We start from the raw sequence: 25,305 nt of genomic DNA on the forward strand, positions 1-25,305 counted from the left end.
AGCATGTGGAGGCTTTGGAAAGAGCAGAGGAGGTTTACCAGAATTATGCCTGGATTACAGGATATTAGCTACAAGGAGGGATTGGGCATGCAGGACTGACTTGGATCGTTTTCTCTGAGGTTGAGGGGAGACCTGATGGAAGTAAATAAAATTATGAGAGGCATAATTAGGATAGACTGTCAGAAGGATATGGATCATGTGCAGGCAGCTAAGGGTTTGCCTCGGCAACATGTTCGTCACAGACATGTTGGGCCGAAAAGCCTGTTGCTTGCTGTACTGAATCGCATCTAGAGCCCTGCCCTCATCAAAACACTATTGTAATGGCAATTTCTTAACTTTCCAATGTCCAACTTTTGATTGCCATTACTACTCGGGGATGTAGAAGAGACATAGTTTACGCACTAGCCCATAGTAAGAATGAATCTTCCAGTCGTTGTTTCTAGATTAATTGGTCTTTTATTGAATGGACTGTGCCTGACTGCAGGAAGTGTTTCACTGTTTCACCTTGAGAGAATGTTTAGGTAAAAGCATGTGGAGGCTTTGGAAAGAGCAGAGGAGGTTTACCAGAATTATGCCTGGATTACAGGATATTAGCTACAAGGAGGGATTGGGCATGCAGGACAGATTTGGATCATTTTCTCTGAGGTTGAGGGGAGACCTGATGGAAGTAAATAAAATTATGAGAGGCATAATTAGGATAGACTGTCAGAAGGATATGGATCATGTGCAGGCAGCTAAGGGTTTGCCTTGGCAACATGTTCGTCACAGACATGTTGGGCCGAAAAGCCTGTTGCTTGCTGTACTGAATCGCATCTAGAGCCCTGCCCTCATCAAAACACTATTGTAATGGCAATTTCTTAACTTTCCAATGTCCAACTTTTGATTGCCATTACTACTCGGGGATGTAGAAGAGACATAGTTTACGCACTAGCCCATAGTAAGAACGAATCTTCCAGTCGTTGTTTCTTGATTAATTGGTCTTTTATTGAAGTAGTACAAACAAAGAAGTGATTCATATCAAGTATTTCTTATTCCAATACTAATTGTAACTTTTCATTCTTACTAACTGTTTCATCCGTATTGTGTGAGAGGGAGAGTGGTAAAATTGTTGTCTCAACCATCCCTCGAGTCTAAAATGACTCCCAATCTCTGTGGTTACGCTAGCCTCCTCAGATGTAGACACAACCATCTATGTATTTAATCCCACCCACAAACATACCAAAAAAGATAAAACTAGAAATATCTAGACATGGCTATAATATACTGACAAGCATAAATGTCTCCTACAACTACCTTTTCAAAGAATTCAATCAGATTGGTCAGACAGGATTTGATCTTGACAAAGCCTTGCTAACTGTCTCTGATTCGTCTGTGTCTTTCTAAGTGATCATTAATCCTCTCCCTCGAAATTATTCCTGGATCCTCACTGCCACTGATTGTTGGGCTCAAAGGACTACAGTTACCAGGCTTTTCCCTGCTGCCTTCATTTTGTGAGGGGAAGACCACATCTGCTGTCCTCCAATCATCGTCTACTTCACTTGTATCGAACAAAGATTTTAAAATCCCAGCCAAAGTCCCAGCAATTACTTCCCTTGCCTTCCACAAAAGCCTGGCATAAATTCCATACAGTCCTGGGGATTATCTAATTTTAAACCCGCCAAGGCATCAAATATCACTGTTTTGTTTAAGGAGAGTGCCTATATCTTTTTGAATTCTCCAACTACAAAATCTATTTCCATTTTGAATACTGGTGAAAAATAGTCATTCAGGACTTCTCGTAAGTCTGACGAAGAGTCCCGACCTAAAAGGTCACCTATCCATGTGCTCCAGAGAAGCTGCCTGATCCAGGAAAAAGGTATAAGGACACAAAGCGCTGTGTAACTCAGCGGGTCAGGCAGCATCTCTGGACAACATGGATACGTGACGTTTCAGGTCGTCGGCAGACCCTTTTGAAGTCCCGACCCGAAATGCCCACTACCCATGTTGAGTCTGAAGAAGGGAAATGTCACCTATTCATGTTCTGCAGAGATGCTGTCTGACCCGCTGTGTTACTTCAACACTTTGTGTTCTTTTGTGTTAAACCAGCATCTCTTGTTCCTTGATTCAACGAGAATGTTTGGGTCTCTGGATGGTGGGAGGTGTCGCTTGAAGCTGTAGGGGAAGATGTCATAGGATGGGGAATGGACAGGGGAGTGTTGTAAAGGTAGTGGTGGGCTGGAGGGTGGATGGAGAGGACTGGAGGGTGGATGCAAAGGACTGGGGAACTGTTCATCCTCTGTCCAGGAGATGGGGTGAGAGCAGACGTAGAGGAAACAGATGAACTGTGATCGAGTCTGCCGCTGCACAGAGGGGCTGCACATTTTTCATAAAAAGCAGGACAATTCACCATGCACAATGTCTCATAAAAATGTGTACAGCATACAAATGAGTGGTTCTGGTCCATCTTGTCCATACCAACCGTAATGTCCATCTGTCTGTATTCCCTCAACCTTCCAAAAGCAACCAAAAGCATCCTAGCGGCGTGCATCACAGCTTGGGACATCAACAGCTCTGGTCAAGATAAAGGAAATTGCAGAGTTGTCGATGTAGCCTGGCCTATCACACAGACCACATTCCCCACCATTGACTCATTTCCCACTTCACACTGCCTCAGCATAGCAGCCAACATAATCAAGGGCCATTCTCTCTTCTTCTCTCTCCCCTCAGGCAGAAGGTACAAAAGCTTGATACCATGTATCTGCAGATTCAGGAACAGCTTCATCCCCACTGTTATCAGACTATTGAATGGAACTCACACAAGCCATTGAATGATTCTCAATCTACCTTGTTGTAGCCCTTGCACTTTTAAAATCTGCACTTTCTCTGAAGCTGTAATACTATATCGGACATCATGTTTCCTTTCTCTTTATGCATTATTTGGTGTACTCGTGTATCGCATGGTTCCCCTGGATAGCATGCAAAACATTTTCCCCCTGTATCTCACTCAGTACATGCAACAATAAACCGGAAATACCAATAAATGTTAGAAATCTTGATGAACAGAGACACCTTGAGGTTCAAGTGCAGGGTGCATTGAAAGTAGCAGCTTCTGATAGACCGAACATAGAATACAAGAAGTGGGACATTATGTTGCCGTTTTACAGAACACTAGTAATGGGCCTGTCCCACTTAGGCGATTTTTCAGGTGACTGTTAAGTCGCCGCAGTCGCCTGAAAAAACAGCGGCTGGAACGGCGACTGTCAGAGTGGAACACACATACACGCACACACACATTGCTTCCTTCACCAGCCCATTATGCAGGCAGGAGACAGGGCAAGCGGGGGGAGTGCTGTCTGAGTGAAATTCATAGTGCAAAGCCAATGTGATACAGACACACACCGCGATGAACAGGAAGGTTGGCGCTGTAATTAAGAGTGAAAGCACAGTGTACGGGAAGGGTCACGTAAGTCCTTTAATGGAGGGGGGGAGAGGGGAGGGAGAAGGAGTGGAGACAACTTTTAAGAAGCCAGAGATACACGGCTGTGAAGCTCGGCAGACATTAACATTACTGGTCGGCCTTGGTTCTGAAAACTACTGCTTACGTTTTTTTTCCCCAATGTGCCAATAAAATTCACCGGTCAGCACCGGCTACAACCTACGAGAATCTACGACAACCTTCGACCTCCTGGCAACCCACTACCACTGCACCTACGGCACGGGAATTGTCGCTACTCTCCATGGCGGCTTCATTCTGGTTGCCGCTAATTTTTCAACATGTTGAAAAATTCGTGGCGACCATAAAGAGGCCACGACTAGTTCGCAGAATGCGGGAACTCCTCACGAGCATGAAGGCGACTACCTGGCAACCACCCGCGAACACGTGGCGACCATGTGGCGACCATGTGGCGACCGCATCATCTCCTGTAGTCGCCTAAAAAGTCGCCAAAGTGGGTCAGGCCAATTAGGCTGCACTTGGAACACTGTGCAGTTCTGCACACCACATTACAGGAAGGATGTGGTTGTGCTGGAGAGGGTGCAGAGGAGATGTTAAGAAAAATAAATTGCTGGTGCAACTCGATGGGTCGAGCAGTGCCTGTAGAGGCAGAGCGATGGTCAACACTTTTTCCGTTGATGCCCTTCATCGGGACTTTTCAGTTATTTCAGAACGTTGCCTGGGTTGGAGAACTTTAGTTATGGAGAGGCTGGGTTTGTTTCCTTTGGAGACTGAGGGTTGACGGGCCGGTGGGAATGTTACTGACAGGGGTTCTGAGGAACAGGATCAGCCAGCATTTGAAAAGTGAGGACTGATTAGCGGTAGTCAATGGCTTTGTGCGTGGATGATTGTTCTTACCAATTTAATTACATTTTTATTTCAAAAAGGGTGATGGAGGAAAATGTTGACATTGTCACATGATTGGTGAGTCTCAAAGGTCAGATCACGTTGGATCTAGGGTGAGATAGCCAATTGGATACAAAAATGACTTGCTTGAAGGAGAAGGAAGGTGGTAGTGGAGAATTGCTTCTCATATTGAAGGCCCTATGACCCAGGGAAGCAGCTGTTTCTGTCTGGTGGTGCGCACTTTCAAGCTTCTGTACCTTTTGCTGGACGGAAGCGGGGAGAAGAAGGAATGACCGGGTGAGACGTTTTTGACTGGGATGGGGTATTTCTGTCATGAGGGGCTGTGTTTGTTTTCCTTGGAGCACAGTAGGATGAGGAGGAACATGAGAAGTATTGAGAATTGGATGGCCAAAATGGGGTAGATGGTCGATGTTTTCCCCAGAGCCAAATGGCCAAAATTCTGTTCTGGGTCAGCAGTATGGTTTGGAGGGGAACTTTCAGCTAGAGAGCAATTGGAGTTGGGAATGCACTGAAGCTCCAAAGGAGGAAGAGACTCTGAACATGTTAGAATCCTGAGAAGTGCAGAATAATCAGTGCATAGAAGACTATAGATGGGATGAACTGGATTGTATAGATGTGGACTAGATGTTTGGCATGGACACGGTACCCTGTCAGGCCTGATTCTGTGTTGTACACCTCTAATTCTATGACCCGTAGACAGCAAGGTGTGGTTGTTGACTTGGCAAGGTTGGTGTGAAGATATCCCCAGATGCTGCATCAGTAATAAGTGAATTTCTATTGTTCCAAGCGTCCAGAGTTTTAAGTGATCATTTTAACCTAATCTAATTCATCTTTTGTCCAATTTCTCAATTCCAGGGTGTGATGGTGGGAATGGGTCAGAAAGACAGCTATGCTGGGGATGAAGCCCAGAGCAAGAGGGGCATCCTGACCCTGAAATACCCAATTGAACACGTGATTGTGACCAACTTGGATGACATGGAGAAGATCTGGCATCACACCTTCTACAACGAGCTGCGAGTGGCCCCAGAGGAGCACCCTGTCCTCCTCACAGAGGCTCCACTCAATCCCAAAGCCAACCGGGAGAAGATGACCCAGATCATGTTTGAGACCTTCAACACCCCAGCCATGTACGTTGCCATTCAAGCTGTGCTGTCCTTGTATGCCTCTGGCCGCACCACTGGCATTGTGATGGACTCTGGGGACGGTGTGAGTCACACTGTGCCCATCTACGAAGGCTACGCCTTGCCACACGCCATCCTGCGTCTGGACCTGGCTGGCCGGGATCTCACTGACTACTTGATGAAGATCCTGACCGAGCGTGGGTTCTCCTTCACAACCACGGCCGAGAGGGAGATTGTCCGTGACGTCAAGGAGAAGCTCTCCTATGTGGCCCTAGATTTTGAATCTGAGATGCAGACAGCCAGCTCCTCCTCATCCTTGGAGAAAAGCTACGAGCTCCATGGTGGCCAAGTCATCACCATCGGCATGAGCGTTTCAGGTGTCAAAGGTATCAAAGGTATTTTATTGGTCACATTTACATACACCGAGGTGTAATGAAGTGAAATGCTTTTTGCCATTTTGCAGCACACAAAAAAATAATACAGACATAACACCAATGAGAGTCTTAAACACAAAGAACATCACCCTACAATGGCTCCCACCATGAGGGAAGGCACAAAGTCCAGTCTTGGGGTATGTACCCCTTGGGGTATTTCTGTCCAGAAACCCTCTTCCAACCCTCCTTCATTGGGATGGAATCTGATGTTATAACAGCATCATGAAGTGTGATGTGGACATCAGGAAGGATCTGTACGCCAACATAGTCCTGTCTGGTGGAACCACCATATTCCCATGGATCGGTGAACGGATGCAGAAGGAAATCACAGCCTTGGCTCCAAGCACCATGAAGATTAAGGTCATTGCTCCACCAGAGAGGAAGTATTCAGTGTGGATCGGAGGTTCCATCCTGGCTTCTCTCTCCACCTTCCAGCAAATGTGGATCAGTAAGCAGGAGTATGATGAGTCTGGTCCCTCCATTGTCCATCGCAAGTGCTTCTAATGGCCCTAGGTCATGTGCAGTCTTCACTCACCTGTCACTTCTTCCAACCCTGCCTTTGATCTATTGCACATTCCATAACTTCCCCAACCTCTGATGCCACTGGAAATTGTGACACCATGTTGAAACAATTGTCTATGAGTGTGTTTAAAGTATTATTCCTGTAATGGGTAAATATGCCTTCTTGGTTGAATTATCAATGTCTTGGAGGGGAGGGGGGGGGGCAACAGATCCTAAAGCTTCAATTGAGCAGTATGTTTATACTTTGTTGTTTATCAGATTATATACATTTTGAATAAAAGTTCTCTGCTAATAATTCTCCCCTGTGCAGTATTTGAGTTTCTATATTGAAGCTGGAAGTCTGATCCATCTATATATAGGATCTTCACCATGGATGCAATTGCCAACTCCGGCTGTGAAACAATGGGAGTGGACAGTTCCCACGTGTCCAACATTCCAGTTGCTGTGTCCACGGTATAGCCATTGAGCCTGGCTTCTATCTACACTTTTAGCTGCACATGGGTGAGCCTTGGGGTATTTCTGCTGTTGCTCCATGGATAGGAAGGTTTAACTGCTGCTGCTGCGGCCACATGGGGACTTAGAGGGAAATACATCAAGGGATGTCAGCAGACGTGAGAGTAATTTTAGTTTAGAGATACAGCGCAGAAACAGGCCCTTCGGCCCATCGTGTCTGCCCCGACCAGCAATCCCCGCACATCCCCTGATCTTTATTTATCTAAGTCTAATCTCCTACTCCCACTAGTGACAATTTTTACATTTACCTAGCCAATTAATCTACAAACCTGTACATCTTTAGAGTGTGGGAGGAAACCAAAGATCTCGGAGAAAACCCACACGGGTCACGGGGAGAGCGTACAAACTCCGTACAGACAACAACCGTAGTCGGGATCGAACCCGGGTCTCCGTCGGTGCCTTCGCTGTAAGGCAGCAACTCTACCGCTGCGCCACCATGAGTGCCCTATTGGGCCAATTGGTCTCTGATTGTTACGGCATGCAGGTTACCTCTGTACAAGATTGATTTGGTTTATCCATCCAGTCCTGTGCATGCATCAGTATTAATATTAGAAAGGAAACATTGGTCACAATTCACTATTCACGAGGAACCCAGTGAATGGTTAGGAGATGCTAGTTCTGAATGCACTCAAAGGTCCTGAGTGATGGCTTGTTCAACTGGGGCATCTCACCAAAGCACTCCTCCAAACTTTTTAACATCCTCCACCACCACACCTGGCAACGTTTTCCAGGCACCCGTCGCTCTCACTGCATTAAAAAAAAACTTGCCACACACATCTCCTTTAAACTTTCCCTCTCTCACCTTAAAGCTCTCTAGTTTGACTTTTCTACCCTGCAGAAAAGGTTCTGAATGTCTACCAGATCTATGCCTTTCATTATTTATCTACTTCTAAACGGGTCTCCTCTCAACCCCTGAGCTGAGAGAGGAAACAATCCAAGTTTGTCCAACCTCCTTATAGCTAATATTCTCTAATCCAAATATCCTTTCAATATTCAGTATTTACTTTAATGTCATTTTAACTGAGTACTTACATACACAGATGAAATGAAAACATTGTTTCTCAATCAGTTCCCATCAGTGCGGTTATTAAAAACAGAATAAATACATATAGCTTTAAAAATTAAAATTACCATATCTAAAATAGGCCTAAAAATTGAAATAAAAACCGACATTCAGACCGAACAGTGGCTTTGCTTTGACAGGTGCCTAGCTGTCAAAGTATGGGCGAGGTTAGATGTGTTGGTGTATGATGTATGGGGAGGGGACACAGTCCATTACCCAGTCTTATTGCCTGTGGAAAAAATCCTGCTCTGCACCTTCCAGTCTCCACTTCCTTCCTCTAATGGGGTGACCAGAATTGCACATAACACTCCAAATAGGGCCTAACCAAAGCTCTGCAAAGCTGCAACATTATTTCCTGACCCTTATATTCAAGGCCCCGAACTATGAAAGCAAGCATACCACCTGCCTTCTTTATCACTCCATCCACTTGTTTTGCTGCAAGGAGCTGTGGACTTTAATCATGATCCCCCTCTGTACATCAATGCTGTAAAGGCTCCTGCCATTAATTGTATACTTTCCCCTTACTTTTGACCTCCCAAAGTGCAACACCACACAATTACCTGGATTAAATGTCACCTGCCATTTCCCACCCATTTCTGTAACTGATCTGTATCCTTTAACAGCCTCCTTCATTGTCCACAACTTTTTTGTCTTTTTTTGTGTCATCTGCAAGCTTACTAACCAACCCATCTACATTTGCATCCAAGTTATTTAAATATAACCCAAAACAAGAGATCCCAGCACTGATCCTATGAAACTCTGGCCCTCCAGCCAGAATAACATCCTTCCAACACAAGCTTGTGCCTCCTATGGGTAAGCCAGTTCTGATTCCAAATGACACGTGACCGTGGATCTCCTGTTTCCTGATCTGATGAATCAGCATTTCATCAGGGACCTTGTCGAACGCCTTAAATTCCCAGTAGGCTACATCCACTGTCCTAACCTTAATCAACCACTTTTGTCACCTCCTCAAAACAGCTCTCATAGAAACATAGAAACATAGAAAATAGGTGCAGGAGTAGGCCATTCGGCCCTTCGAGCCTGCACCGCCCTACAATATGATCATGGCTGATCATCCAACTCAGTATCCTGTACCTGCCTTCTCTCCATACCCCCTGATCCCTTTAGCCACAAGGGCCACATCTAACTCCCTCTTAAATATAGCCAATGAACTGGCCTCAACTACCTTCTGTGGCAGAGAATTCCAGAGAATTCCAGAGATTCACTCTCTGTGTGAAAAATGTTTTCCTCATCTCGGTCCTAAAAGATTTCCCCCTTATCCTTAAACTATGACCCCTTGTTCTGGACTTCCCCAACATCGGGAACAATCTTCCTGCATCTAGCCTGTCCAACCCCTTAAGAATTTTGTACGTTTCTATAAGATCCCCCCTCAATCTTCTAAATTCTAGCGAGTACTTTCTTCATATGAAAGTCCTGACATCCCAGGAATCAGTCTGGTGAACCTTCTCTGTACTCCCTCTATGGCAAGAATGTATTTCCTCAGATTAGGAGACCAAAACTGTACGCAATACTCCAGGTGTGGTCTCACCAAGACCCTGTACAACTGCAGTAGAACCTCCCTGCTCCTATACTCAAATCCTTTTGCTATGACATGGTCAGGTTTGCATGACATGATCTACCACAGAAAAAGCCATGCTGATTGTCCCTAATTGGCTCATTCATTTCTGAATGTAAGTAAATCCTATTCCCAAAAATCCTCTCCAATAGCTTCAACACTTCTTATCACTTGCCAGGCTTTATCCTGCCCTTCCTCTCCTCCAGCTTCTCCCCCCCCCCCCCCCCCCCCCACTACCTCAATCAGTCTGAAGAAGGGTGCCTATCAGAAATGTTGCCTATCCATGATCACCAGAGATGTTACCTGACCCACTGAGTTACTCTAGCACTTTATATGTTTTTGTAAACTAGCATCTGCAGTTCCTTGTTTCTACACTTCCCTACCATTGATGTGAGGCTTACCATCTTCATCCAGGCCCCTGCAATCTCCTCCCTTGCCCCTCTAAATGATCCGGGATGGATCCTATTGGGCTCTGTGGGTTTATCCACCTTAATGCTCTTCAGTGAATCCGACACCCAGATCCCAAACTGCCCTCGTAAATGAGTATACCCCACACTAATCTCATCATGCTCCATGTCCTTCTCCTTGATGAACATCAATGCAAAGTAATCATTAAGAACATTGCCTGCATCCTCTGAATCTAAGCATAAATTTCCTCTCTTATTCTTGAATGGTTCTATCTTTTCCCTAGTTACTGTATTCATTTCAATGGACATTTCAAAAGCCTTGGGATTCTCTATAATCCAACATTTCATGGCACCTTCTGGTCCTACTAACTCCCTGCTTGAGTTCTTTCCTGTTTTTTTCCATATGTATTCCTCAAAGGCCCTGTCTGATTTCACCTTCCCAAACCTTACATATGCTTCCTTGTCTTTTTTTTAACAAACCTCTCTCTGCATTCAAGTGTTAGGCATTACGCAATACAGAGAAAGATTTTCTACCAAATTTGTCCAGTTTCTCCTCCCTCTTCCCCAAAGTTCTGCAGATCACTCTTTTAACTAGGGGGAAATGGAATAAATGTTTAATGAACCCACTTCCGTTGTGCTTCAGTTTGCAGTGAGGTGCTGAAAAATGAAACCTACTGATTGGTTGTTTTTAGTCTCCTGTCAGTCTGCTGAAACCGTAGCCTGCAAAGCTTAACGTCACAGAGCCTAAACTTGCAGAAACCACAGTAACCAGAGGCAGCTCTGGCCTGCGGAAATAATAATTTACACTTCCTGAGGGGGAGGTGAGGGCAAGCACTCCCACATCAGTGGATGAGCATTTGAAACCCCTCAGTATAGGAAGAATATAGACTGAGTATTGGTAAATGGGATTAATGTGGATGGCTTCACGATGACCAGCATGGATGAGATGGGCTGAAAGACCTGCTTTTCAGCTGCACGATTCTAGTGTATAGTTATTTCTCAAAGAATCATTGATGATGAAGATTTTGAGTCTAGCGTCAGGACAGCATCTAGCAGAGAATCCAAGTGGTACCTCCATCCCACATCCCACAGTGCAGTTTTTGTGTAAAACATTACCATTAATCTTTGATCTAGATATTGTGGGCCGTAGCGCCTGTTCCTGTGCTGTACTGTTCTATATTAATTGTAGGATGTAGATTAAGATCAAGAGTGTCTATGCACCGGATATTAACCAGAACAATGAAATTCTTACTAGCTGCAGCTTTACAGGCACATGTAGGATGCTAAGTGGGGGGTTTAACACATTTTCTCATCCTTTAAACCAATATTATGGATCAAGGAACAACAGGGACAACTAAGAGCTGCAGCAAGTAGAACTGCTGTCTCATAGCTCTGGCAATCCTGGATCATCCTGATCCCTGATGCTGACTGTGAGGAGTTTGCAGGTTCCCAAAGGCAGGCCACAAAATCTTTCTAAACCTTCCCAATCCATCTATCTGTCTTGTTAATAAATAAAACACAAAAAGCACACCCTCCATCAGTTGTGTGGCCCTACAACTGTACTAAATGGGATAGTGTCAAGACAGATCAGGCAGTCAAACCTGGGCACCCAAGAGGAAGTGCGGGCCATCGGCAGTAGCAGATATGTTCACCCTTACAGTCTGTAACCTCATGGCTCAGTATATAATAATAATAATAAATACTTTATTGATCCCCTCAGGGAAATTCAGATTTTCAGAGATTGAGTATATCCTCACGCCACCATTACTGTTGGATCATAGACTGAGCCTGGTTCAATGAGGAGTGCAGACGGGCATGCTGGGAGTGCCAACCTGATGGAGCTGAAATGAAGGGCAGTGTGCATGAGAAACAACAAATGACAGAAGGTAACAAAGATAATCTGAGTCTATGGTATTATGTTTGACTTGAATGTATTTATGTGCAATATTATCTGACCTGATTGGATAGCATGCAAAACAAAGCTTTTCGCTGTACCTCGGTACATGTGACAATAATAATCTAAAACCAAGCGATTTAAGTGGTGGATGAGATCAGCCACTGTGAGTGGAGACAAACAATGAAAGAGCTAGAAGAGAGAGGTGGCTCCAGGAGCAATCCTGTCCTCAGTGGATTTGCGGTCTCGATATGAAACGTCATCCAATCCTTCTATCCAGAGATCCAGGGATGCTGCCTGTCTCACTGAGTTCCTCCAGTATTTTGTGTTTATCTATGAATTTGCAGCCAAGTTTGGCCAGTATTGTTGAGAACATCTCCACTTCCTCCCACCATTCCCAATCTCCAGCTGATTCACCATCATCATCATCGTTGAAAACATCAACGGGCCTTACAATGCTACGTACGACAGTGATCACAACTTCTACTGAAGTGTGGATGGCCGTTGGCTCGTTAGGAGCTCATCTGCCCTTTGACAGGTCTTGTTTTTGGTCCTGCTGGGAGTCCACAGCCCCCTCGTCACCTGGCAAACCAGATGGGGGAGACGGTTTAGTCACCGACTATCAGACCATGGAGCAGGTAGGACGGGATTACACGGTACCCGTGGCGGGGGGAACCATGTAGACCAATTCACGCTGCAGGCCAATACCTTCTTTTTTGTCATTCATATCTGATCTAAGACATCACACCTCCTATGCCTCAATTCTTCAACTTCCATAACCTTCTCCTCAGTAAAATAAAGGGTCTGTCCCACTGTACGAGCTAATTCAAGAGCTCTCCCGAGTTTATTAAAAAAATCAAACTTGTGGAAGCACGTAGAATGTACGTAGCGGGTACATCAGAGCTCGGGACGTCTCTTAGCGGCTCGTAAAGCTAACGGCAGGTACTCGGGAAACGCGGTAAGCTCGGGAAGACTCGTGGAGATTTTTCAACATGTTGAAAAATCTCCACGAGAGCCCCGAGGACCTATGAGCGGCTATTACCGTAATTCTCCGAGTTCGAATCAGGGGAAACTCGGGAGAACTCTTGAATTAGCTCGTACAGTGGGACAGCCCCATTAGATGAGAGGTATTTATTTAATATCTCCCCCGTCTCTTGTTTTAAATAAAGACAGCAATGCTGATCTTTAAAGGGACCTATTCTTTCCCAAGCCACCCAATTGCTCATAATGTACCTATCAAATCTCTCAGGATTTTCCTTTACATTGCCTGCCAGCTTCATTTCATTCATATTTTGACCCTCCTGATTGCTTTTTTAACCCATCGGCTGAAGATTGGTAAAAGTGAGAGGAAATGTAGAAGATGTGGATTGCATTATAGACCATGGTTTAATGAGGTTAGGCACAAAAATCTGGAGTAACTCAGCGGGACAGGCCAGCATCTCTGGAGAGAATGAATGGGCGACGTTTTGCTTCGAGACCCTTCTTCCTGAGTCTGAAGAAGGGTCTCGACCCGAAACGTCACCCATTCCTTCTCTTCAGAGATGCTGGCCTGTCCCGCTGAGTGACTCCAGCATTTTGTGTCTACCTTCGATTTAAACCAGCGTCTGCAGTTCTTTCCTACACATGGTTTGATGAGGAATGTGGACAGGCATGCCAACCTGCTGGAGCTGAAATGAAGGACAGTGTGCATGAGAAGCAGAAGGTAACAAAGATAATCAGAGGCGCAAGCAGTGAATGAGATGGGGTTGGGAGGGGGAATAGGGGGCATTACTATTTTGTGGTAGGAGAGGAGAAAGCAGGAAAAAAGGTGGAGGCAACCCCCCTCCCCCCCTTCCTCTTCCACCTATATTCCTCCCTCTGGCTTCACATTTCAAGGGTCTCGACCCAAAACGTCACCCATCCTTTCTATCCAGAGATGCTGCCTGTCCTGCTGAGTTACTCCATCATTTTGTGCCTATCTTTGGTGTAAACCAGCATCTGCAGTTCCCTCCTTTACATTTCACTACTACTTTTTCCTTCCTTGACACCCTGTGGTGTGAGTGGTGTCAGATAAAAACTAGGAGCATTTCATCTACAAACGTCTCTGAAAGCAGAGTGTGTGTGCTATCAGTGTGTACCGGCAGTGAGGAGGAAGCATTACGAATCTGCAATGAGCTGTGTGTGTGTGTGTGTGTGTGTGTGTGTGTGTGTGTGTGTGTGTGTGTGTGTGTGTGTGTGTGTGTGTGTGTGTGTGTGTGTGTGTGTGTGTGTGTGTGTGTGTGTGTGTGTGTGTGTGTGTGTGTGTGCGTGTGTCTGTGCCTGTGTCTGTGCCTGTGCCTGTGCCTGTGCCTGTGCCTGTGCCTGTGCCTGTGCCTGTAATGGAATGTAAATGCTGTGTTCAGACTGGTGGCTTTGTCAAATCCCACCTGGAGAGTGGGCAGAAGTTGAAGTCTGAGGAATGGCAGCAATGACTAGGACAGGGGCCTGAGGTGGAGAGAAACACAGTTGGAGGGAAGAAAACCTGAAAACTGCAATCTGCAGGTTTAACGGCTTCTTCCCAGCAACCAACAGGCTCTTGAACACCGCACAACACTAACCACAGCAACGTTCTATGAACTTATATGGGCAGGTCCTAGTTGCCTTACAGACTTCTGTTTTTTTTTTTTGCAACAGTATTATTTTTACTAATTTATTGAATTTTCTGCTGCAAGTTAAAAATTAATTGTTCCGTTGTCAGTACATATGACAATTAAATACTCTTGACTCTCGTCTCTTGGTGTGTGAAGGAGAAGGAGGTTAATAATGAGAGACATGCATTTTCATTGTGAAATTGGTCATTAAAAACTGAAAAGAAAGTGGAAAAAGCATTTGTCAGAAAGTCACTTCTTCCTGCGTATGGCGTGTACAGCCTCAAGTTGAAGGTCAACTTGTTCTATTTGATCTATATGTTTGTGCATGTCGGGGTGATTGCATTAGTCGAAACAGGGTTGACCATGTGAAGGTTGCAATCTCCCACCCCTGAAAGTCATCGGTGGTGAAATGAATCAATAAATGATCAACATTATCAGCTCTACCCCTGAAAGATAATTGGTTGTTCTTTCACCCCCCCCCCCTCCCTCTTCTTTTGATTCTCATTGGCTGTCAATCCTATGGTGGGTTAGAGAAGGGTTGGGCACTATATAAAGAAAGTCGGAATAGGCAGTTGTGCTGCAGAGTTCCTCTTTTGCAGAAGGAGTGAGATTAAGTCAGCTCTTTGTGACAGGCAGTGAGTGTGGGCTACTTAATGGTTCTGGGCTAACTCTGGGGCAGCATCTTTAGTGGGATTCTGTAACTGGCAGTTTACGCCAGGAAATTAGACTGGCTTTAGTTTTCTGTACGATGATGTGGTTTGGGTTTGTGCTCTGAGTTTGTGTCTTGGTGTTAACGGGTTTTCTTTCCGTTTCAGTCACTCCCCACTCGCTGTAAACCATGGCAGAAGATGATGTTGCCGCGCTGGTAGTGGACAATGGCTCCGGGATGTGCAAGGCTGGCTTTGCAGGGGATGATGCCCCAAGAGCAGTGTTCCCCTCCATCGTGGGACGACCTCGACACCAGGTGAGTCCTCCAGCTGTTGTCTGCTTGACATCCTTCACTGTACTTGTGTCCTGAGTATGAATTTAGCTCGTTCTCCTGACTGAACTGATCTTTTGATCAATTTGAGCTGCATCCTGTCTCTGTGGGGTTTGTGCGGCATGGGTGTTCAATAGTGTGTGCTATCATCTGATCAACCTCCTTGTTGGTTCCTCTCCCTGGTTTGTAAGCATGCCTTTGGATGTCTGGGACACTTGGGCTAATGGAGGGATCCAGTGAAACTTAGTATGTCCTTCTCTATTCTTGCCTTTCTTAAGTGGAGCTTTGGGCTTAGTGTTAAGGTCTTTGCTTCTGATGGGGTCTCTAACTTGTGTTCGAATGTATTCCCTTGTCCAGTCTGCTCTTGGCTGATTGATGTGTTGATCCTCTTGCTTTTAAGATGTCAATTGATGTTGAGCGCAAACAAATTTTTGAGCTGGGCTTGGTTCTTTCTGAAGACCAAGTTGCACTAAAGTCACTTAAAGTATTAAGGAGTGTGTAGGAAGGTACTGCAGTTGCTGGTTTAAACCAAAGATAGACACAAAGTGCTGGTCTCCAGTCTGAAGAAGGGTCTCGATCCGAAACATCACCCATTCATCCACAGACACCCATTCCTTCTTTCCAGAGATGCTATGCTGCCTGTCCCGCTGAGTTTCCAACACTTTGTGCTTATCTAAAGTATTAAGGAGATTAATTGATGACTTTTTAACTTGCTCTTCTTGCTTGATGCTCTTTGCAAGAAATCCTGCCACTTGTGGCCCAATTCTGGGTGCTGAGCGGGAGGTGTATTGACTGTGCCTGTAATCTGGTGCTGAACTAGGCACTCCTGCAATGGTGGGTCCTGCCTTGTGGTTGCCCATGTGCTCAGTTTCCTCTTTGGGCTTTCTCTTGCTCATTTCGAACGTACAGGCCCCTTGCATCTCGAGCAAGCCAATCAGAGGGCGAAGACACAGTTACTTCCATATATGGAATAGTTCTGCCGACTTGCCAGGCGGTTTTCTTGCATTTCCCTTATCTCGTGCTGACTTGCAATCACTATCTCGCTATGACTGCCTTCCTCTCTCTCAAGCTGTGGATACACAAAGTGGCCCTCATCAATGGCTGGAGGCACAATGTTTCGGGTTACACAACTCCCCACATCAGACCCAGTACATTCAGAATCTTTTGAGATTTATTTAAGAGTAATTTTCTGAACATTTCTCAAAGTAGGAATTTTCATTCTTCTGTTCCCTGTACATTTGACAATTAGACTTTCTTGACCAATGGAGACATACTCCATTGTCTCATTTGAGCTTAATTTAATCCCAATTTTTGTGACCACAACTTGCACGGCACTTAAACACTCAACGCAAACTAGAGGAACAGTACCTCGTATTTTGCTTGGGTAACTTACAACTCAACATTATCTACATTGAATTCTCCAATTTTAGTTAACTAACCTACAAACACACCCTTCCCCTTTATCCACTGCCACTTTTCCCTGTATCTTATCTGGATGCGCACCCATTTCTCCCCATCCCCTTCCTCCTATATTCCTTCCTTTACCTTCACATTTCACGTGTCTTCTCCCCGCATCTAACCACTCTTTTGTCTTTTGATCTCTAGCCTTTGTTCAACCATCAATACCCTGTTCATATGCACCCACATATATAACTTGCCAGACTTAGTCTCATCCCCACCTCTCTTCCCGCTTTCTCCCCCTACTATAATCAGTCTGAAGAAGGATCCCAACCGGAAACGTTACCTTTCCATGTTCTCCAGAGCAGAGATACTGCTTGACCCACTGAGTTAGTCTAGCAATTTGACTTCTTTGTGTCTACACAACACTGGCATTCTTCTGTTAAATCAGTCATCCAATTGCACTTAATTTTCACTGTAAAATATTCCCATTTTGCTTCGTGGACATTTAACGACAGCCACATGGCTCGCGTTTTTATCCCATTCACTTTCCTTGGTTGTGTAACCCATCAACAACACGTTACCTGATTAAAACTGATTGCAGCCTCTCAGCTTTTTACAGAACATCCGAATTTGTACCCAAGAGATTTTCTAATCTTTTCCCTACACAGCCTGGCCCCAGGTTTTGGGGCGGTGCCTCTTATTTTCCGGATTTCATCCCCTTCTCCATTTCTCATCACTTTTGAAAATCTGGTGGAGTCCAAAAGTTCACAAATTCCAAGAACCTGAAACGCTCTCTAAATTTCGAGAGTTTCAAGAATGAATCCTTTTGTTAAAAAAACAAAGTGGTGGAGGAACTAATCAAGTCAGGAAGTATCTATGGAGGAAATGGAGAGACAACGTTACATGCCAGGACCCTTGTTCAGACTGATGGAGTCAACAGCCTGTCCCACTTACGCGACTTTTTCGGCGACTACCGGCACCCCATCATAGGTCGCCGAAAATTTTCAACATGTTGAAAATTTAGCGACGACCAGAAAGTCACTACGACTCTTTGGGTGACTAGACTACTCAATACCATACAGGCGACACCTGGCGACATGTCGCGGGGTGAAGCCTGTATGGTCGTGAGTAGTCGCCCAAAGAGTCGTACCTTGTTCTGGTCTCCGCTGGTTTTTCAACATTTTTGGCGATCTGTAATGACCTATGATGGGTGCCGGCAGTCGCGTAAGAGGGACAGGCCCTTCAGGAAGAGACGTCTGCAAAAAAAGAGGGGGTGCAGCAAAGCCAGGCAAGTGATAGGTGGATACTTGTGAGGGAGGGAGGAGGGTGACTGGCAGATGGATGGAGTAAGTGACCAAGGCTATAGGGGAAAGGGTGAGTGATATGAAGAGGAGTGAAATGTAAAATCAGAAGAGATATGGGTGAAAGGGATCAGGGTGGAGGGGAAAGAAGGAGGATAAATGGGAAATGTGGGATGCAGGATGGGAGATGAGCGTACAGAGGAGGGAAAAGGAACAAGGTGAGCAGAGTGTTGGGAGAAATGCACCGGTGTGAGGGGGTCAGGGGAAAGGGAGGAGGATAGGGAATATTTCTTGAAATTGGTGAATTCAGTGTTCATACCATTAGGTTGTATGCAACAAAAGCAGAATCTGAGGTGCTCTTCCTGCAGTGTGCATGTGGTTGTACTTGTGTTATCATCTTCTGCTGTGCAGGTGGTGCTGCTGCCCTGATGCCTACAGGGAGCCAGGTGTAAGTCTAACTTGGGCTAGAACATTCTTCCCATGAATTACTGGGCTCCCTTGGCTCCTTTGCTTTCCTCCACCATACCAGTGGATCTGGATACCCCTTGGTGTGGAAACAATTAACTGCAAGGTACACAAAAATGCTGGAGAAACTCAGCGGGTGCAGCAGCATCTATGGAGCGAAGGAGATAGGCAACGTTTCGGGCCAAAATCCTTCTATAAAAGAAAGTGTTGGAGTAATTCAGTGGGTCAGGCAGCATTGTTGATTTCTCTAATGTCAAGTAACTCCTGCATTCCTTTCATCCCCTCTATACTCCCCACACCCCACCCTAGTTGTTCTATCAGTTCCACTGTTCGCATCCTTGTATCCCTGACGTCAGCACATCTTCCTCAGCCAACAATGGGCTCCACCCTTCCTGAGCGTATTTTGTTCTGACCTGCTCCATTGTTTAGTCTGAAGAAGGATTCCATCCCCAATTGTCACCTACTCCCTTTCTCCAGAGATGCTGCCTGAACCGCTGAGTTACTCCGGAATTTTGTGTCTATTTTTGGTACAAACCAGGGTCTGCAGTTCATTTCCCCTGAAATGTAGGGATGGGGGGTGTATAATGGAAATGTATAAAATCATGAGTGCCATGGATAAGGTGAGCAGTAATAGTCTTTTCCCTGGGACAGGAGTGTCTAAAATTAAAGGTAATAGGTTTAAGATGAGAGGCGTTTCATAGGGACATGAGGGGCAATTTTGTTTCACACTGAATAAGCTGCCTGAGGAAGTGGTTGTAGTAGTAATAACAAGTTCTACTTTTCAACTGGTTTCCCCCTCTGACTCACTTCTAACTCTCCTCCCACTCGGGCAAGAGCCAATCAGAGCCAATATTACCCACAATTAAACGTATGTTACATGGATAGGAAAGGTTTGGAGGGCTGTGGACCAGGGCAGTGTACTAGCTTAGCTGGGCACTCGGTCAGCAAGGATGAGTTGGGCAAAGGAGCCTGTTTCCATGCAGTATAATCTACAGCTACTGAGGAGCAATCCCAACGGTCTCATTTCTGTTTTTACTTCACTCTACCACTACAACCCGTTCTCTCTCGCATGTCTATCAACTCCCTTTTGATTCCTTCCCCATTAATCTACACTGAGGAAATTTAACAATTATTGGTATTGGTTTATTATTATTATGTGCTCCGAGATGCGGTGAAATGTTTTTATTCGCGTACTATCCAGTCAAATTATACTGCACATGAGTACAATCAAGCTGTACACAAATACAACAGGTAGTGCAGTTGGAACAATACCAGCGTGCAGAATTTAGTGTTATACAGTTAGAGTTCCGGAGAAAAGGACCAAGCTCCACATGAGGTATATTTGAAGATCGAGACTACACCCATTAACTGATGGGATGACTGTTATTATCTGCCTCACAGGAGAGGGGGGAAGAGGGAATGACCAGGGTGTGAGTGGTCCCTTATTATGTTGGCTGCTCTCCTGAGGCAGCGTAAAGTGTAGATGGAGTTGATGGTGGGGAGTTTGGCCTGTGTGATAGACTGGGGTACATCTGCAACTTCTTACAAATAACCCAGCAGCACAGCTCCAGGATGTAAGGGGTCAGAAATTCTACCTGGCACTCATTGAGGGGGAGGGGGGGGGGGGGGGGGGGGGGGGGGGTGGACAGTGGGGCAACATGCTAACACACTACAGACAGCACTGCAAGTCAGGATTGAACTGGTATCCTGGAGTTGTGAAACAGAAACATACAAACATAGAAAATAGGTGCAGGAGTAGGCCATTCGGCCCTTCGAGCCGGTGAAGCAACAGTACCATCTACTACACCAGGGAACCAACCGCCTGTGCCTCATATGGAATCAGAGGTAATGATGTGGGTTCAGTTGGAGAATGGGTACGAATAAACAAAATAGAACATGCCGGAAACTCAGCAGGTCTGATGACAAATGTAGCAAGAGAGGCAGAGTTAATGATTCAGAAGCTGACCATTTGTCAGAAGTGAGAGAGAAAACCTTTCCTTCTTCCATCCCCCCCCCCCCCCCCCCCCCCCACCCCACCATTCTGATGAAGGTTCATGAATCTGAAACATCAGCTCCAGTCTCTCCCCCACAGACGCTGAACACTTGCAGCATTCTTTCGACAAAACACAAAGTGGGCAGGCTGCATCCGTGGAAGGAATGAACAGGCTCGAGTCGGGACCCTGCTTCAGAGGAGGAGTAGGGGGGATCCCTCCCTTCATCTCCCTCTGACTTTAACTTTTCATTTCTCTTCTTTCCTTATCTGACATTGTGTTGTCTCTTTTTCACCTCGAGCCTTTATCATTCATCTGCCAATCAACATATTCCCACCCCTCCCTTTGCCTGTATCTACACCAACACTAGCCAGGCTTTGCCCCACCTCTATCTCTTTTCCAACATTCTCTCCCACTCTATCAGACTGAAGAAGGGTCTCAACCTGAAATATAATCTATCTATTCCCTCCACAGATTCTGCTTGATCCGCTGAGTTCCTCCAGCACTTTGTGTTTTCATCAAGATTCCAGTATCTGCAGTTCCTTGTGTCGCCTTTTTTTTAAATTTTGGATTTCCATTAGCTGCAGTTTTTAGCTTTCATTGTTGGGGAATAAACAGTTCTGCCTTTAGATAGAAAGCTGTGACTTCTGTAATGCTGCAGGGATTGGTGCTTATTTATGTTATTCACTAACAACTTGGTGGGAAAAACAAATGTACCACTTCTGGGCCGAAGGACCAGAGGTGCTGCCTGACCCGCTGAGTTCCTCCAGCACTTTGTGTTTTGCTCACGATTCCAGTATATGCAGTTACTTGTGCATTCCCTTCATTACTCGCCACAGATTGCCTCTGTTGCTGTGCCATTGTGACTGGTCTTCACAGAAAATCAACTCTGATAGCCATTGTGGTACAGCACAGATATGGGCAATTCAGCCCAACTCATCCATGCCAACCAAGAAGCTTCCTGAGCTTATCCCATTTGCCCCATATCACTGAACCTTTCCCAGCCATGAATTGGTCCAAATATCTTTTAAATATTGTAAGTGTACCTGCCTCCACAACACCCTTTGGCAGATTGAGGCATGTACCTTCTATCCTCCGTGGCAGAAAAAAAACTGCCCTTCACACACCTCAAAGATTCTTCCACTTGAATCTACGCCCTCTAGGTTTTAGACCCCCCCCCTTACTCTGGAAGAGAGACCATCAACATCCAACTTTATCTATGTCCCTCATTGTATTATAAACCTCTCAAAGCACTCCTGAGCTCTCTTTCCTTCAGCCTCTCCTCATGACTCAAGTTTTCCAGTCCAAGTAACATTCATGTTAATCTTTTCTGCATCCTCTAGCTTGATCACATCTTATAGTATGGTGACCGGAACTAAACACAATTCTCCGGGTGTGGTGTTGCCAATGTTTTATACACAGTAATGTGACATCCCAACTCCTACACTCAGTGCCCTGACCCCGAGTCTCGAAGACAAGCGTGCCAAATGCCACCTTTACTAACTTGTATACCTGTATCTTCACTTGATAGGATAGGGTTCTGTGCACTTGCACTCCAAGGTCTCTCTGTTCAATTGGTAATTACATTAGTTTAATATTATCCCATGTACCAGTGAAAAACGTTTTGAGTGCTATCCTATCAAATCCTACTATACACGAGTACTGCATAACCGTACACAAGTAAAAGTGCAAAGAGAAAAATACCAGAGTACAGAATAAAGCATTACAAAATTATAGCATTACAGTTGCAGTGAAAAAATCCAAGGTTTGCAATGAGGGAGGTTGGAAGATCGTTACTACGCCCTAACTTGTTGGAGGACTGTTCAGTAGCCTGGTAACAGCAGGGAAGAATCTGTTCATGTATCTGATGGTTCCACAACACTCCCCTGGGCATTTTCATTTACTAAGTCCTGTGCAGGTTTAACTTTCCACAATGCAACTCCTCACACTTGTCTGAATCTTTGATAATGAATATTTTTGATGTGTATTTTGGAATGATACAGGGGCTTGGTATACAATATCAAACACTCCAACACATCATTGATGCAAACTTAAGGGAAATGGACATCCTGTTTGTTCTCGGTTCTATGTTCAAAGGTCTGTTGGAGATGAGATACAAAGTTATCTCAAGATGAGATACAAACATCTTTACTATGTTTTTAATTTTTACTTTATCTACTGTCCAATTTCTCCACTCCAGGGTGTGATGGTGGGAATGGGTCAGAAAGACAGCTACGTTGGGGATGAAGCCCAGAGCAAGAGGGGCATCCTGACCCTGAAATACCCAATTGAACACGGGATTGTGACCAACTGGGATGACATGGAGAAGATCTGGCACCACACCTTCTACAACGAGCTGCGAGTGGCCCCAGAGGAGCACCCTGTCCTCCTCACAGAGGCTCCACTCAATCCCAAAGCCAACCGGGAGAAGATGACCCAGATCATGTTTGAGACCTTCAACACCCCAGCCATGTACGTTGCCATTCAAGCTGTGCTGTCCTTGTATGCCTCTGGCCGCACCACTGGCATTGTGATGGACTCTGGGGATGGTGTAAGTCACACTGTGCCCATCTACGAAGGCTACGCCTTGCCACACGCCATCCTGCGTCTGGACCTGGCTGGCCGGGATCTCACTGACTACCTGATGAAGATCCTGACCGAGCGTGGGTACTCCTTCACAACCACGGCCGAGAGGGAGATTGTCCGTGACATCAAGGAGAAGCTCTCCTATGTGGCCCTAGATTTTGAATCTGAGATGCAGACAGCCAACTCCTCCTCATCCTTGGAGAAAAGCTACGAGCTCCCTGACGGCCAAGTTATCACCATCGGCAATGAGCGTTTCAGGTGTCCAGAAACCCTCTTCCAACCCTCCTTCATTGGGATGGAATCTTCTGGGATCCATGAGACCTGTTATAACAGCATCATGAAGTGTGATGTGGACATCAGGAAGGATCTGTACGCCAACGTAGTCCTGTCTGGTGGAACCACCATGTTCCCAGGGATCGCTGACCGGATGCAGAAGGAAATCACAGCCTTGGCTCCAAGCACCATGAAGATTAAGATCATTGCTCCACCAGAGAGGAAGTATTCAGTGTGGATCGGAGGTTCCATCCTGGCTTCTCTCTCCACCTTCCAGCAAATGTGGATCAGTAAGCAGGAGTATGATGAGTCTGGTCCCTCCATTGTCCATCGCAAGTGCTTCTAATGGCCCTGGGTCATGTGCACTCGTTGTGACCATCAGTCTTCACCCATTTGCAGATCCTGCCAAACCTGCCTTTTGATTTATTGCACATTCCATAACTTCTCCAACCCCTGATGCCGCAGGACACTGAACCACATTTAAGAAAAAAATCCCTGGGAGTGTTTAGAGCATCACTCCTGAAATGAGTAAATGGGCATTGTTGTTTGAGCTGTCAATGTCTGTCAAAATCTAGCTGCATCTTACCTTGCAATTGTCAAATTGACTAACATTTTGAATAAAAGTGCTTTACAATGTTTATCTGGTGTACTATTTGAGTTTCTATGCGTGGAACAAAATGCTTTCTCTCCCCCCATCCCTCTCTCTCTCCCCCCCCCCCCCCCCCCCTCCTCCTCTCTCTCCCCCTCCTCCCCCCCCCCCTCTCCCTCTCTCCCTCTCTCTCCCCCCTCTCTCTCCCCCTCTCTCTCTCTCCCCCTCTCTCTCTCTGGCCCCCTCTCTCTCCTCCCCTCCTCTCTCTCCCCCCACCCCCTCAGTCCCTCTCTCTCCATTTCTTAGTTTAGTTTACAGATACAGTACGGAAACAGGTGCTTCAACCCACCGAGACCGCACTGACCAGCAATCCCCGCACTTCATAATAATACTTTATTAGCCAAGTATGTTTTGCAACATGCGAGGAATTTGATTTGCCATATAGTCATATCAATAAAAAGCAACAGAACACACAAAATGCATTTTAATATGAACATCCACCACAGTGACTCCAATGTATTCCTCACTGTGATGGAATGCGATGATGACATCGGTTGGAAGCTGCATACTAAATCTCGTTGCGCTTATGTGCAATGACAATAAAATATATTATTATTATTATTATTATTATTAAAAAAGTTCAATCTCTCCCTTCTTTGTCCAGTGGTCGGGGGCCTCCAACCCTCCGTTGACGGGACAATTATCACTATCCGACACACACTATCCGACACACACTAGGACAATTTTAAATTTACACAAGCCAATTAACCTACAAACATGTACGTCTTTGGAGTGTGGGTGGTAACTGAAGATCTCGGAGAAAATCCACACAGGTCACGGGGAGAACGTACAAACTCCATACAGACATCATCCGTAGTCAGGATCGAACCCATTTCCCCGGCGCTGTAAGGCAGTAACTACCGCTGTGCCACAGTGTCCCTCTTTCCCTCTGACATTTGACGTGTAGGGTCTTCACCACAGATCCGATTTGCCAAATCCGCCTGTGAAGCGATGGGAACAGCCACTTCGCATGTGTCCAAACTTCCAGTTGCTGCGTTGGAAGCCAGCTATAGACCATCCTGCCTACACGTACGGCCATTGAACCCGACTCCTGTCCGCACTTTCAGCTGGAGATGGATTTGCCGTGGGTATTTCTGGTATCGTAGCAGAATCTTTTTACTGAACACTAGACCTGGCAACTCAGGGAGGACAGCACCTTGCATTCCACTGGGTAGCTTGCAA

The 25,305-nt window shown here is 45.6% G+C and overlaps 1 protein-coding gene and 1 pseudogene across 1 annotated transcript; both read left to right on the top strand.

The window, feature by feature from the left end:
• Positions 1–5,189: 5,189 nt before the first annotated feature.
• Positions 5,190–6,427, top strand: LOC116972566 (annotated as a pseudogene).
• An 8,581-nt stretch (positions 6,428–15,008) lies between these two features.
• Positions 15,009–24,112, top strand: LOC116972159 (actin, non-muscle 6.2-like). The gene is made up of 3 exons (XM_033019551.1): positions 15,009–15,117; positions 15,294–15,442; positions 22,816–24,112. Exons 2-3 carry the CDS (start codon positions 15,317–15,319, stop codon positions 23,818–23,820), a joined length of 1,131 nt encoding a protein of 376 aa, XP_032875442.1. The 5' UTR covers positions 15,009–15,117; positions 15,294–15,316; the 3' UTR covers positions 23,821–24,112.
• The last annotated feature ends 1,193 nt before the right edge of the window (positions 24,113–25,305 follow it).

This window comes from Amblyraja radiata, chromosome 4, assembly GCF_010909765.2.
Source record: "Amblyraja radiata isolate CabotCenter1 chromosome 4, sAmbRad1.1.pri, whole genome shotgun sequence".
Taxonomy (NCBI): domain Eukaryota; kingdom Metazoa; phylum Chordata; class Chondrichthyes; order Rajiformes; family Rajidae; genus Amblyraja; species Amblyraja radiata.